The 16,304-nt window shown below is 29.3% G+C and overlaps 2 protein-coding genes and 1 pseudogene across 2 annotated transcripts; all 3 read right to left on the bottom strand.

Moving 5' to 3' along the window:
- Positions 1 to 308: 308 nt before the first annotated feature.
- LOC114193769 (NDR1/HIN1-like protein 6 pseudogene) lies at positions 309 to 1,432 on the bottom strand (annotated as a pseudogene).
- A 2,499-nt stretch (positions 1,433 to 3,931) lies between these two features.
- On the bottom strand, positions 3,932 to 6,372 carry LOC114193350 (uncharacterized protein At1g65710-like). The gene is made up of 2 exons (XM_028083102.2): positions 5,045 to 6,372; positions 3,932 to 4,956 (listed from the first exon to the last, which is right to left on the bottom strand). Exons 1-2 carry the CDS (start codon positions 6,131 to 6,133, stop codon positions 4,084 to 4,086), a joined length of 1,962 nt encoding a protein of 653 aa, XP_027938903.1. The 5' UTR covers positions 6,134 to 6,372; the 3' UTR covers positions 3,932 to 4,083.
- Positions 6,373 to 10,753: 4,381 nt separating this feature from the next.
- On the bottom strand, positions 10,754 to 11,721 carry DUT1 (DUTP-PYROPHOSPHATASE-LIKE 1). Its single transcript, XM_028083750.2, has 3 exons — positions 11,390 to 11,721; positions 11,217 to 11,308; positions 10,754 to 11,128 (listed from the first exon to the last, which is right to left on the bottom strand). Exons 1-3 carry the CDS (start codon positions 11,692 to 11,694, stop codon positions 10,884 to 10,886), a joined length of 642 nt encoding a protein of 213 aa, XP_027939551.1. The 5' UTR covers positions 11,695 to 11,721; the 3' UTR covers positions 10,754 to 10,883.
- Positions 11,722 to 16,304: the final 4,583 nt, after the last annotated feature.

Genomic DNA, 16,304 nt, shown 5'->3' with positions numbered 1-16,304 from the left:
ATTATTTTAGTTGTACTTTGGGATTAACTAAAGTTTTGATTTTAAAACGGTGCAGAATTGTGTTAAAATTAAGCCATTGTTCAAAAAATTCTTCTTTAAGCCAAAGAGATGAAAACCATTTGAATGTAAGATCAACTATACATCCTAAAACTGATCATACCTTATAAACCAGCGTTACCAATTTACGTTTTATTTTATTTGTACAAAATTTATACTATAAGTTTAAAGATTTTCGTTATTGAAAATACAGAATATCAACATGTATACTCTAAGTATAGTGTGCAAGAGAATTGGTTGAACAACCAGAATAAAAATACAAGAACAGTAATATCTCGAAGTGGTGGTGGAAACAAAAGTCCACCAAAAGAGAAATCTCAATCAGAGAACACAAGAGATAAAACAAATTAAAAAGTAATAATAAAGCAATCAGCACGTTCTGTCAAGTATAAATGAACATGCATATATGGATCACAAAAATCACAGCCTAATCCTGAATTTACAACTACTGCTCTGAATTCTGATAGAACTATTAGCACTAAGATTGTCCACCACAATCTTGCACCTAACCCTGAACTTGATTGTGAACAGTTTCAACTTCCCAAGCTTGATCCTCACAGGCTGATTCACCTTCAAATTGAGAGGCACATTTGCTGTTTCCTGCAGCTGCTGCTGAAGACTAGTTTGCAGACCAGTAGCATCCTGTGTTTGACCAGTGAGAGGGATACTGAGCACTGTGGTGTTGCGGTGACCTTGGTAGAACTTTGGTAAAGACCCTTCACATAGTTTTGTGTCATCGTACCAAGCACTTATATGGCTGCCACCTCTGTAGTATATTCCAATCTTCTTGTTAGGGTTTCTGGCAGTGATTGTCAAGTTGAAAGTGGCAGATAAACTGTTATTGTCAGAGATATCAAACTGTGTGACTATAAGCTCATCCACCGAGTACTTTGGAACCTTTGGTCTGAACACAAGGTATAGTATCCCAACTGTGATGCCAATGGCCACAATCAGAATCAGCAATATGCTTATCAACCAACAGAAAAACCTGCAGCAGCAGCTTCTTCTTTTCTTTGGTGGCCTCATCACAGGAATGGTGTGTTGTGGAGGATGTTGTTGTTGCTGTTGCTGTTGCTGTTGTTGTAACACTGCTCTCTCTGGATCACCTGCATCAGATTTAGACATGCTTCTTGGCACCAAGGGTGCAGAAGGGTGGTTTGGTGCTTCAACATCATAGACAGGGTGAATTTTCTGAGGGTCTGCAGCCATCTTGATTTTTGGTTTAGGATAATCTCACAAAGAAATTGTGTTTTTGAGGTTGTTTTGGTTGGTTTCTTTTATCTTTTGTTTGGAATTAATGTATATATACATTAGACAGAAGCAAAGGTTGACATAAACACGTTTTGAGGAAGTCATGGATTATAAAGAAGAGTTTGAAGCCTTGAAGCTTCCCAATGATGACTCCAATGGCCAAAAGTGTGACTTCTTTTACATATCATAAAATTTGAATAGAAAATGGTGTTTGAAGAAATTACGTTTGATACTGTTCAAACGAGTAACTTCTTTCTTATACCATGTTAAGGTTAATATTCAATGTTGGTGTCTTTTATAGAAATAAGATATAATGCCGCCGAAGGTTCTTTCTTTAGTTTCTTGGTTTCTCATTTGCATGACGTAACTCTGTCATGCTTTCTAGACCATTTTCCTTTTGTAGGTCAATTTCACAATTTTCTTCCAAAAACTTCAACCTAAACGGCTACACGCAAAATCTGAGGGTACGAGAGGGAGGAAGAAAAAGTGATATGACAATGATGCCAAAAAAAAGAAAAGAAAGAAAAGATAACAAAATTTGAAAACAAAAATGAATTTGTAATTTTTTCTGAAATTTTGACATTTTGGTTCTATTATATCTTTAAAATACATTCATTTTTAATATACTTTAAAATATTAAAATCAAAGTATATTTAAGGCAGAATAATAACACTAGAATCTAAGGATCAAATTATAAAATTATGATAATTATTTATAATAATAAGATTAGGTTGGTAGAATTTTAAAAATCACCACGTGTAATAAACATCCTTTTGTCTTAGAATTTTCTTCTATTAAAAGAAGAAGGGATTAAAGTTCCACGAGAGGAATATAAAAATGTGTATGGATTATTTAAAAATTATTATAATAGAAGTACCATTAGAACAATTACTTTAAGTTATTGTGTTATAAAAGATAGCTGTTTGAGAAGAATAAACAGCGTGTTAAATCAGGCACGTAATAAAAAATTGAACTCAAATAAGAAAGTTGATTTATTCAATTATTGCATATCATTATATTGACATTTATATAATTAATTTTTATTGCTATTTTTTTTTTCAGAATTTGCTATTACTTGAAATAATTTGGTTCGTTACGGTATCTTGTTTTGTTACATATTCTTCAAATGTATTTTTAAATAACAACCCAATATATTTGTTATCTTATCATTTAAAATAATATTTTATTAGTCACTAAAAAGGAATAAAAATGATTAATGAATAGGGGCTTTTAGTTATTTGATTTTTTATTCCACATTAAGATGAAGTATAAACTCTTAATTGAAGGCAGTAATTGTCAATGACTCTAAAAATAAGGCATTTTTTTTCTATTTTTTTGAGACTTTTATGTCATTGAATTTGATTCTCTTTCTATTAAAATATTATCCCAAAAAGTTAGCCATTTTAATAGTTTGGTGAGTCGGTTAGCAAACCCATATGAATATAACAAATATTAAATGTTAGACAAAATTAGTATTATAATCTTAATTGATGATTTGTACAATAATAATTTTTTCTTTTGCAATGCATATAACATAATATAAATCATTCACAATTATAGTATTATGAAATTATAGAATTAGTTGATACTAATCTAAACATTTGACAATTAACAAATGATTCTTTTGTTTTCCTTGACTTGAATGAAAAGCTGAAATATTCCTCAAAAAGTCTTAAAGTCACAACAATATATGCATCATTTTTTGGTTACAGGTAAACAAATGGTTGTTCTGCCCTAGATACGCGTCTGTTTCAAAAGACCAAGTCAAAGCCATGCCTTTTAAATTCTAATTACTATACTTATTAAAAGTTGATATATGAAATCCAAGTACTGTTCAATGTTACATCATTATCATCAATTAAAATCCTACCAACCTCTGTTAAGTTACAGAACTCTAACTTTTTTATTTTTATTATTGTTATATTAATAAAAATAAACTACTTATATTAAATAATTAAGGTCTAACTTTTTTACTTTTTATTAACAAAAATAAATAAGATTTAATTAGTAAAACATGTGACAATGTGATTTATTTCGTTAAATTGACTTAACATTGTATGGAAGTGTCATTGTAAAAATCTATATTATCATGTGTCAAAACTAGATTATTTTCTATCGGAGAATCCATTTGATTTTTACATGTCACGTTTTCATTGTAAAAAATGACCATCATTTAACAAGTAACTAATCTAGATTGTGATATATGACAGTTAAATTTTGATACATAACATTTTAACCTATGATAATGTTAATTTAACAAAAGAAATCGCATTAAGTCTTTTTTATAGAAATAAAAACTCAATCGATTTTTTTTTAAATATTAATACTCAATCCAATAAAAAATATATAAGAATACATCAAGGTATAAATATAGATAACTGTTTAAACCAATAATCAATTAAATTGGAATGTGCGGGTAGTTCCAAATCTTTGAAACATTGATTTAAGTTTATATACAAGTAAATAGAGTTTGAGCAATCACTTGTTTAATTATCGTTGATACACACAAACGGTGTTTATTATTTTCCTCTGTATTAGAAGAATCGAAGAGCATGATACAATGCTGCCACAACACAACACAAATTCATGAAGAATGGCACAAATTGTTGATAAACACAAGAAATGGTGAGAGATCAACTTGAATTGGCCTTGATGAAACAAGAAAAAACAGTTGCGAGAATGCAACTCAAAACATTAGAGAGAAATTTCAACCAGGTTGAATATCTAAGATACAACACGAAAAGGTGGAATTCATCATCATCATCATCATCATCATCACCACACGCACACACCCTTATCAGAACCAAGTCTGCCACGTCCAATGCCACTGCTGTGTTCATGATCACACTCTCTTCTTTTGCTATTCAAATCCTTCTTCTTCTTCTTCACTTCAGAGGACAAATTACACTGTCCCTCCTCTCTTGAGCTCAATCTTGAAGTCCAGCAATCTCTTGAGTCAGCAGAGTTTGGTTCCCATGAAGAGCAAGAAATACCTTCCCAATGATTTTGGCCACTACTGCTCACAGTGAAGCTGTTGCTTCCTGAAGACTCTTGATCATCCATGTCAACTACCCCACCACCCCTCTTCACTGTCACATACTTGTGCAAGCTTGGTTCCATCACATCATCACCAACACCTACCTCAGATTCCACAAAAGGACCACCTTGCACTTTCTTTCCATAGTACTCGTTCCTAATAGATTGTTGAGTGGATGCACTTTTCCTGTCCTCAGGGAAACCACCAGAGACATTGGAGCTGGTATTGTAGCTCAGATCAGCAACAGCTTCAAGGATAGAGCAAGCCTTGGTTAGACAAGCTGGGAGAGACATAGAAGAAGGTTGTTGTGGTTGTTGTGTTTGTTGTGGTGGTGTGTTCTTTTGATGGAAGTTCTGGATGTCTTCAAGCAGTAGGGAGGCATAGGAATGTGTAGCATTCACATTCACCACAGCCTCAGGATTCATGTCTAGGTCTCTAGATCTTCTAGAAGATCTGCTTCTTGTTAAACCTTGGGGTTTAAGGTTGTCAACCCCTGATGAAACCACTGTTGTCTTCACAACAGCACTCTCTGAATACACTTCCTCATGATGTTCCTTTGTCTTGGAACTCACTAGCACACCCTTCTCCAGTGCAACTCTGCCATTTGCTTTCTGCAGCAATCAAGGCAAAAGATCATCTTAATGCCACCAATCACAACAATAACACAATAAATTTGGGATACAATACAAGGTGATTTACCTGCATGACTTCTGCTTCAATCTTGGGCTTGTTTTGTTGCACCTTGATGTTGGTATCAACCTCACCAAGAGGGTTTCTTCTGTAAGGAGATTGTTCTGCTTTCCTTGAGGAGTTATTGCGGCTAAGAGAGGGTTGCTGCTGCTGCTGATTCTCACTCAAAGCTTTAACTCTAGCAGGAGACTGAGCACGTGGTGATGCAGACCCCCTTGAGCCAACATCTCCAACATTTCTCTTAACAGTGATTCTCTTGGTGCCAGATTCTCCACCACAGTTGTTACTCTTATCCATGGCCAAAGATGAAACAGTGGGAGGAACGGACACCATTTTCCCAGGCCTAGAACTTGCATTATTGTTGCTTGCATTTGCAGCAGTGTCAGAAGATCTTCTACCAGGGGATCTACTCACTCTTCTTTCTTTGCCACTGGATTGGTCTCTTTCCCTACTCGGGGTTCTTCTCCTTCCCTGAGAACGCCTCGGGGACTGGCGGTGGCGGCGGCTCTCCGCCGCCACATCGTTCTCCTCACTGCCACTGCCTTTGGCTCTCCTCTGTTCATCCTCAGCAGAAGTCGTGTCATTGTCACAGTTATCAAAATCAAAACTTCTCTTAGAGCCCGAGTACTTTCTACAAGAGCTGCTTCTGCTGAGCCTCCCACACTGGATCAGAATAGCATCCACCTCTTCTTTAGTGCAGCTTGAAGTCCTTACTCCCACACCGATGTTCGGAGTGGAAGGTGCAATCTTGTTATTAACCATAGATTCTTCATTGGTGGAAGCTCCATCACCTTTTTGTGGTGCTGGTGACTGAGCAATGAAAGGTGGGGATTTGGAGATTGTTGTTGTCGTTGCTGTTGTTCTTTCCCTGTCATCATGGCTCTTCCTGTGTTTGATTATGAACACCTCTTTCCTCACTTCACCGTCATGTTGTGGTGCTGATTCTTGGTCTTGTTTCTCTTGCAGTGTCTTGTTCTTGAGGCTCACTTCTGGCTCGGTGGGTTTGGACAAGGCGACACTGACACAGTTCTCAGAATGAGAAACTGCCCTGGATGAAGCAGAGGAGGACCCATTCTTCTTGCTCAAACATGTACCCATAGAGGCTACAGAAAGGGTGGTAAATGACAAAGAGAGTGAGACCGAATTTGAAGAAGTGGAAGAAGGAACAGGGGAAAAAGAGTTTAAGAAGATTTGAATTTCAATTAGATTAGATAAAGAGACAGAGCAGAGAAAGGTTGTGGCTCGTGGAAAGTGAACGTTGTTTAAGAAACATTTTTTAAAAACTATACTATGTTAGTATTAGCTTTAATAATGAGGGGGAGAACGAAAGAAAGAGGAAAAGAATTCAAATTTTTGTGTGACCCAGATGACCCCACTGAGACAAAACCTTCAATTTGTTAACTTTTTTCTGAAATAACTAAATAATATGTAAAAAAAATTGGATCTTGGGTGCAGATGCCAGATGGGTATCTCTAGCGTAACATGTTGTGTTTGTCTTTCTCTCTCAGGATTCAAATTCGCATATGATAACGGCTTAATTTGTTTGGATAAAGAAACAGTGTAAACCTAGAAAACTGGGAGATTTTTGCATTGAACGGTTAAAAAATGAGCAACGGCTATATTCGTTTGGATTGTTGTTGGTATTTGGGCCTTCTCCAAGAATGTTTACACTCACTTGTATGTCTACCTCAATTCTATATACGACTTTTGTTTCAAAATTAACCCATAAAAGTGTAAACTTTAAAATAAATAAGAATATACATTCTAATTTTAGACCCTTTTCTTTTTTAATATGTGATCCCCTATCTTGAAAGGTTTGATTAAGGTTAGTATGTTGAGTTATAATCTGCTAAACCGTAAATAGTTCTTTAATTAAGTATTTAAAGATTATTAATTTGACATAATGAGTTCAAACTTCTTTATTAATTTTGGTACAATGAAATATCATTATTATCACCAGCAAAAACACGTACGTCGTGCATGTATGTTCACATCTTCTTGATTTTTAAAAATATTTGAGGTAAAATGAATAAAAATATATAATTAAGTTTTAAAATAGTTGTTGAATGTAAAATTTGAAAAGTAAGATATGTACACAAAAAAAATTTCAAAATAATAGTTAAAGACAAAAAAGACTTTTAAAATAATGGTTAAAAATAAACCATTTATAAAATAATTAATTTTAAAAATAATAATTAAGGATAAAATTAAAATATTAAAATGTGGAGATAAAAAAAATATCTTTTTATATATTGTTATAGATACATCAATTTTAAAATTTGAAATTTTATACAAATTTATCTTTAAAATATGTCTCACAAAATTAAAGTATAAAGCTGTATTTAAACTCTTTATAAACTTAACTCCTAAACATGCAAGACGAATAGATTTTTCAGAACACATTCAATAATTTTATTTTCCTAATTTTATATGATTTCAATTATTTTATACTACCTATTTTACTTGACTTGAATTCTCTAACTTGGAATTACTCTAATTTCTAAATAAAACATTCTAAAATATTATTTTAAATTGTGTTCTTCGGTTTAACATAACCTTATAAGAGAACAATACATCACTCTTTTATACATTTACTTTTTAATAAATTCTCAATTTTGACCAAATTTTAATTTTGTATACTTCTTTTCAACTGTAGAAGGACATTTTAATTAAAGTGTAATAATTATAGTTTTTAATAAACGCTCCACCCCAACTGTTATCTCAATCCTCCAAGGATTATTAGTGAGTAATTAATAAGATGTAGAACTAACTTTATTGAAGAACCCACGCAAAAGAAAAAACTTCCTTCAGAATTTGATTTTCAAGAGTATTGAAATGGAGTTTGGAACAAAAGAAAGTCATAAAGTGAGATTCGTGACAGTGAAAAAGTGTGACGGAAAAGTTAAGTGAACTATTTTTTCTTGAATTGAAATATGAAGTACCAATAAAAGACTATCATATTCCTTTAATAAAAAGTAAAAGCTGTTATAAATGTAATGAATAAATTATTGCTACATAATATACTCATAATTGCAGTTGACTAATATAGTTTATCCGATGTCTTTCAGTGACACCACTTATGGTTGGGATATGATTGCAGGATAAAAGAAAAGAAAATGAAAGAAAAATTAATTATAAAACACTATCCTTTTCTTTTTTATTCCATTTAAATATCAAAATTACAATTAATAATACATGTTTATACTTAATTTTTTGTAATTATTATATTTTTAATCAATGTAAGAATTAAGCTAAAAAAAAATATATCTATAGTAATAATATATTCGTGTTGGACCGAGATATAATATTTGGATGGGTCCTGTTTCTTAGATTCAGACTTCGCATGAATATTATGTTTTAAAGTTTCTTAATACTTAACGTGTTTACATATCTTTAATCTCTCTTATATTTATTTTATTACTTATGTAAATCTATACTATAACATTAGTTTATGTATCTTTGATTTTGGTTTTTTTAGTACATGTTAAGATGTCTTTGACCTATATACATGTTAAGGCATTCTCAACCTATACATATACATTAGCACCCAAAATGTGCTAGTTAAGATTTTTGTTGAAAATGTTATTGTAGACTAAAGCATCCTTAACCTAGATACGAATATCAGCTTCTAAATACAGCTTCTAAATATGGAGATGTAAAGGTTGCAAAGATAAAAAAATAGTTAAATTTTAAAGTTGTTATACATATTTTTTATTGTAGATAGTTGTTTTAATTTAAAAAATAATTAAATTTTAAAAAATCTCAAGATAAAAAATATTAAATTTTAAAATAATATCATTTAAATATATACTTAAAGATAAAATTAGAAAAAATTTGTGTAATCCGAAATCTCTTTTACATAATAATATAGATGATTAAATAACTAAATAATTAAAATAAAATTTAATTATTCAGTTCTTAAAAAAATGAGGTCAAACTATAATTTTTCAAGCCTGCTTCCTTAACATTTGTTACTACAGTGGCCATGGAATTCGAAGTTGATCGTATTGTTTTCCTTCCTTTTATGTGGAAGCAAAGTATGAAGTTTGAGCAATTGTGTGTACATTGGAGAATTCAATCAAAGTAAAGTGAAGAAAACAATCAAAAGTAGCCTTTGACTTTCATATATGAAGTTTCTAGAGGTTTCTAGAATTTAGTTGTAAAAAGTGTTCGATTAAACGTTTTCGAAAATTAGTTTCCTAACTGTATCAAATACATGTGAATCTACGTTCTGGAACATCTACCAATTTTCAAAATATGTTCCTAATATAACATTGTATTTTAAAAGTTAATTTTTGGCAGACATAAACAAAACAAAACTACAAAAAAATTGCAATAAGAGGAAAGAGCAGAAAGGCCTTTCAGACTAGGTCTATTCTAATTTTGAAAAGAGATTATCTTTTTCTGCACCCTTATAAATACTAAGTGCACTTCATAATAAAAGGAAATGACTCTAACACCTTTTACCATTGTCACTACAACTACGCTTCCATCATCATCGCCGTCATTTTAAAAATTTGAGTGTCAGAAGAAATTGTTAGAATGCAAGTAAAAGTCATGAAAGGATGAAAAAAAAAACTTTTAGAGTTAACGTGTTCAAGATAATTCGAAATATATTTCAAAATATTTGTTCTGAAAACACTAAAATTTGAAATTGTTCCGAAATAATCTTGTAAATGATGGTAAAAGTTCTTATCGAACCAAATCTTGTGAAAAATGATGACATAAGAACCTCAATTAGTCCCAAAGATGATGTAGAAGAGGAGATTAAAACCCCTAAAGCATCTAAAAGGTCAATTAAAAAAATTTCTCCAACTCAATACTCGGTCCATGACTTTGACAGAATTTGAATATTAACTCTAGAAAAAAGAATTTGAATATAACTAGTAAAAGTTAAAAAAATAAAATAAAAATACCAGATGAATAGAAGTTTATCATATACAAGATTTCCATGAGTTTATTAAAAGAAACTTCTCTACTTATGGATGGATAACGAAAAAAATCTTGAGGTTTAACTCAAATCCGTAAGATTAAATGTTCAAATTTCTTACACTTTTGTACCCCTTAAGTTAGCAAACAAGAATTTCCAAAACAAGTTTTCCCAATTTAGAAATAGAAAGCCTTCTAAAAATGACACTTTCAAAAGTTTCAAATTACTTCATTTTCAAATTATATTTTAAATTGTTCCGAAAATTTACTATATTTTATTTATATCATCAGTTTCACAGTATGACAAATACTCTCTGAAAAAATAATTTATCGTTTTCTTCATTTGCATATAATGAACATATGTTGCCTAGAGAGAATTCTCAACTACAGTTGTTTGAATTGTACATCACAAACCGCTCTGTTCTCTGCTTTTTCACTTCGTATGATCTTTCTCTTTAGTTTGACTTAAACATAAAATAATAATAGAATAACTTCTCATAAAATTATTGTGTTGCAAGTTCACTCGAATTTGAATCTCACTGCTACTTCCTTTCCTAGAAAAAATTGATCAGATACCAAGCACAAAGATCTCAAGACACTGAATGAAACCATCAATAAAAACTTCAGATTGAGATAGATGTAATACATAAATACTGATACATATTAACTATATTATTAATAAATAAAAAAACCTTTTTTGGGGGGATTTTAAACTTAGCACTGGCATTTGCAAAATTTCTCCGATTATCTTGGGGCAGGGAATTTAAACTTCTTTTATAAAACCATAGATTGGAAGACAGGAAGCATCATTCACATATAATGTCTGATAATATCATAGATAATACCAAAAGAGGGGTTTAATTCTTTTACACCCCACCAACTGCTCTACAAAATAACCAACAGAACAGAACAGAACAAATCAAACACCTGTGGATCCAAACCCACCTTCACCCCTCACAGTTTCATCTAAATCATCAACCTCAGTAACACTGGGAGTCACGATCTTCTCAATGATGAGTTGTGCAACCCTATCTCCAACCTTCACTTCAAAATCCACATCCGAATGGTTGAACAGTATAACACCAACCGGTCCCCTGTAGTCCGCGTCAATCACTCCAGCGCCCACATCGATGGAGTGCTTCCATGCCAACCCGGATCGTGGAGCTGCAATTCAACACAAACAAAAATAAATCAAACTAAAAAGATAAAGGCTATAAAAATTGTGAATGTCCTTAATCGGAGGGAAACTAACCAACACGCGCATAAGTCCCTTCTGGAACCGCGATGCTGATGTCAGTGGCTACCAGAGCCTTCCCCCTGGCCGGCACCTTTGTCTCCACCGCACTATCAAAATACCACTTCACGTTTCAATGATTTATTAATTAAAAGTAGTGAATGATGAGAGAGCGAAGTTTTTAGTAATACCTAGAGAGATCGTAACCGGCAGAGAGAGGGGAAGCCCTGGAGGGCAAAACCGCCTTGTCGGAGAGCTTTTTGACGCGTAGAAAGGGTGGGGTTGAGGAGACGTCGTCGTTTTGGTGGAGTTTTGGGATTTTGGGCGATGGCTGGCAGGAGCCGTTGGTGGCGTGGGACTCTGGTTGAGGTTGAGCCATTATGGAAATTGAACGATACCTGCTAATGGATAGAATTGACGAGGGAAGAAGGGATGGAGGGTAGGGTTTATATAGAGGAGGAAGAAGAGAAACAGAAAAGGCGCCCAATGCTCTCATGGCACCAAATTTTCCCGCCTTTTTGTTTTTGGTTAGGGTTTGAATGGTCAAGAAGAAGCGGAATGTGGTATACGGCAGTGTCAGATGCACTGAAGACACGTTTACTCTTCATCCATCCCTCCTGTACTATTATTAAATTGCCTTACTTGTATACTTAACTAGTGTTATACGGCACGGGTGATGTGTTTTTTTTTTTTTCTTTTAATTTTGTATTTGTAAAGTAAATATATCATTGTACAATATTATTGTTTATACGAATAATAATAATAAATATTGTACTTAGATGTTAGAATTAGTATTGGTTACATACAAATTTAGATATTTTTTAATATAAATAAATTTATATTATATTTTTTAGTGGATTGTTTTAAAATTGTTTAGAAATAATCATAAATATCTTATCAGTTGAATAACAAAATATTATGTTTTGTAATTACTTACTAATAAATAAATTGGTTATAGTTATGGTTATTTTGATTATGTTATTTATGTATTAAAATGTCATATGATTGTTGGTTATTATTATTGGTTATTATAATCTTTGGACAGATATATTAATTAAAAGTTTAAATATAGTTGCAAATGTGAGGAATTGTTTTTTTTTTTAATATTTCGAGTGTAAAATTACAAATATTGAATGTAATAGATGGAAAAGGATGTTTAAAGAGGGAAAAAACTCTTTGGTAGATTTATTTGTGTTCTAAGAGAAAGTTTCACCGTGGGAAAAAAAAAGAACTTCATGACTATATAAAAAAATTGTGCACTAAATAATACCAAAATTTGTAACCTTGTTTTAATCCTATTTAAATAAGTTTGTTTGTATATAATATGAAAATGTAATGGATCAGAAGAGCAATAATAATAACCGTATAAAAATAATTAAATATCTCATATAAGTACGGTTAATAATAATAATAATAATAATAATAGCCATATAAAATTTATCAATAGAAACACGCATATACAAACAACTTAAAACAATATTTTAAAAAAATAGTCATATAAAATTACAAAAACAGGTAAACTTGAAATATGATAAACAAAAGTAATATATATTTAAAAAAGTTAGAATGACGTGACATACGTATGTACAGGTGATTTATAGAATGAAATATATAATATGTACAAAACAATAATAATAAAATAATAATAATAAATATTTTATTTATTGATTCAAATAACAATAACAAAAATACTAATAATTACGATAGTATTAGTAATTACCAATTAAAACTTCATTTATAATTAAAGAAATTTAAAACAATTAATGAAATCAATTAATTAATAATAAATCTTTAGAAACTAATCATATAATTATTAATTACAGATGTATAAGTTTAACAGATTTCAAAATGTATGGAATAAAAAAAATCCATTCATAATTAAAACATTAAAAACAATTAATGAAATTAATTGGTTAATTAATGAAAATTTTTTAGAAACAAATCATATAATTCTTGATATTATAAATTCATTCGAATTTGTACATACTATTTAAGTCATTACTAAATTGAATTTTTCATTTATTTAGGTGTGAATCTTTACCTCTAAGGAAAGTTTCTTTATAAACCTCTTTATTAAAATATTATCTAAAGTAATATTATTTTATATATTTATCTATATTATTTTAAGAATAACTATGTTATTTTGTTGTGAGACATAGATCGTTAAATTATGCTAACATGAATCTTATTTAATAATATAAATGTAAACTTTTGATTTAATAGTTAAACATAAAAATTTTAACCGATTATTATAATATAAACTTATGATGGTAGGTATGTTTTAGATTTTATATATATATATATATATATATATATATATATATATATATATATATATATATATATATATATATATATATATATATATATATATATATATATATATATATTATAGTATAAGATATTTAGTTATTGTGCAAGAGAATTAAGTAGGTTGATTGTTCACTTTTTATAATTATTTGTTAAGTTGTTGAAAAATTAATCAGACGTTTGTAACATAATTGGTGTTAGAAAAATTAATAAATATAGAAAATTTAAAATATAAATAATTATGTAAAGAGGAATTTAAAAAAATATAAAATAATTAATGAAATTAACTATTTGATAAAATTAATTAAGTTGTGTATTATTTCAATTAGTTTTACATAATTCAAATAAACAAATTTATAATCTTTTTAAATATCACATTAATGTTAACCTTAAAATCAAAAATATAAAAGTTGATTATAATTATAGTAACAAATAATAATAGAAAAATAAAATTAAAATTGAAAAAAAATATTAAAATAAAATATAATTATTGAATAAAAGTATAATATAAACAACAGTAGTGATCTATGATGCACCGATATTTCAACTTTGATCACGTATTCGTGTCTGACACGTATCGTATCTGATATTTTAGAATACTTTAACAATAATTATTAATGAAGTATTTAATTTATAAAATCGTAGTACACTACAATAAAACTTTTAAATAATGACCAATTTTAGTAACAAAAAATAATTAGTCATTATATAGTGACCAATTTGATAGCTAAAATAGTTCTAAAAAATTATAATTGGTTTCTAATTGCTAATTAAAATAGTTTCAATTATGAATTGGTTTTTTAAATTTGTCACTAAGATAAGCTATCAGGTTTTAGCTACCAAAATAATTGGTCTCTAATTAGGAAATTTGGATTTACACATTAACAATCATATATTTATTAGTTTGTAAGAATTATTGTGAAATTTTCAATATTCATATATCACGTATCTATCACGTATCGTATCCTTTTATTTTATAAATGAACGTATCGAATACGTGTCATATCCGATACACGTATCGTATATGTGCATCATATGTACTGATAAATATATTACAAATTAAGAAAAGAATGCGAATTAATTATTGATTTTTTTAAAATCAAATATAATCACTACGATTAAAACAGTGAGTATCCACTCTAATTAAAAAAATAAATTAATATTAAAATTGACTTTTGTAACGGAAAGTAATAAAATGTAATAAATATTTTTAATAAATATTAATTCAAAACTTGTGGAATAATAAATGAAATAATAATTTAAAAATATATATTTATTAATTCAAATAATAATAACAAAATTAATAATAATTATAATAATATTATCGATTATCAATCCAAAACTCCATCCATAATTAAAAGAATTTAAATAATTAATAAAATCAACTAATTAATAAAAAAATTATAAAAATGAATCATACAATTATTAATTTTAAATGTATAAATTTAAAAGATTTCAAAATGTATGAAATAAAAAAACAATCCTTTCATAGTTAAAAAGTTAAAAACAATTAATGAAATTAATTAGTAATTAATAAAAAAATTTAAAAACAAATAATATCATCATTGATTGTAACAATCATTTTCGATCTGTGTACAAATCATTACTAAATTGAATCTTTTATTTATAACAACATTTTATTTTGTATATTTATCTTAAATTATTTTAAGAGTAACAATGATATTTTTTGTGAGATTAAAGATTTAATTTTAAGTTATATAAATTTGATTATTGTTTAAATAAATAATTGTGATACTATTATACTTATTTTTTTTCTTCAATATGATTTAAATTGCTATAAAAAGCTATACATAGTTCCATATTCTCTTTTTTATACTAAAAATGCAATCAAAATTTGTCATCCTCCTTAGTCCTCCTATTTTATCTTTTTCTCTTTTTGTTAAACCACATACGATTCCACTTCAATACACATAATACATAAAGTTTTACAACATCACTATACTTATTTTCCATATTGGAGAATAATTGAAATTATAATTGTGTGATCAGAAGTTTGAATATATCAAGTACCCAACAAAGGTTGAATAGCTTTGACTACAACACTCATGGTCTGTAATCAACTTTGTATTCAATACAAGTTGCAGCAACAACAACCGTCTAAAACTAAGTATCACATTGTTATCCATGAATATTTTTCTTTTTTAAAATTGATCTTTTATTGTCCTAGTATATATAGTTCCTTTTAATATTCTTAGGAAAAAATATAGGTACGATTCCTACACTAAAAATTTGTCAAATTTTCTCAGCCTTAATTAATACCTTTATATGTACCGAAATTGAGATCATAAACAACATAAAATATTGTCTTTTGCTAAACTAAAACTAATGAATACATCCAACAAATCTCCACTTAAAGGTATACAACATTTTAGATTCAAATTTTGGTCTTTTGCATATCTAGAATTTACTACCTAAACAAAATATAGAATTCTAATGCTACCTCTACTGAGTTACATTGCATAGTTTTCCAATTCATATACATATCGTTTCAAAGATATAAGCAATATAATATTTTCAAGGACATTTAGCAAGAAAAGGGGAAATAAAGTAAATTGTGAAAGGTGGATATTCTCCTCCCAATCTTGTATGAACATACTGCCGGACTTTATCTTCCCTGAGTTTTGGTGAAGCCTGAAACAACATGTATGCATTGTTAGCATCAGTGTCATTATCTATAATAAAAGGAGTTACACTACTGGCTCCAAGTTCCTATCCAAGTTCCTATCGCATTTAAACATGAATAAAAAAACAAAATCATAACACATTTAAGAGAAC

This window comes from Vigna unguiculata, chromosome 8, assembly GCF_037176805.1.
Source record: "Vigna unguiculata cultivar grain cowpea cultivar isolate G323 ecotype 2 chromosome 8, ASM3717680v1, whole genome shotgun sequence".
Taxonomy (NCBI): Eukaryota; Viridiplantae; Streptophyta; class Magnoliopsida; order Fabales; family Fabaceae; genus Vigna; species Vigna unguiculata.
Note: the sequence above shows the minus strand (reverse complement) of the source record. Positions and strands in the feature narration are given on the sequence as shown.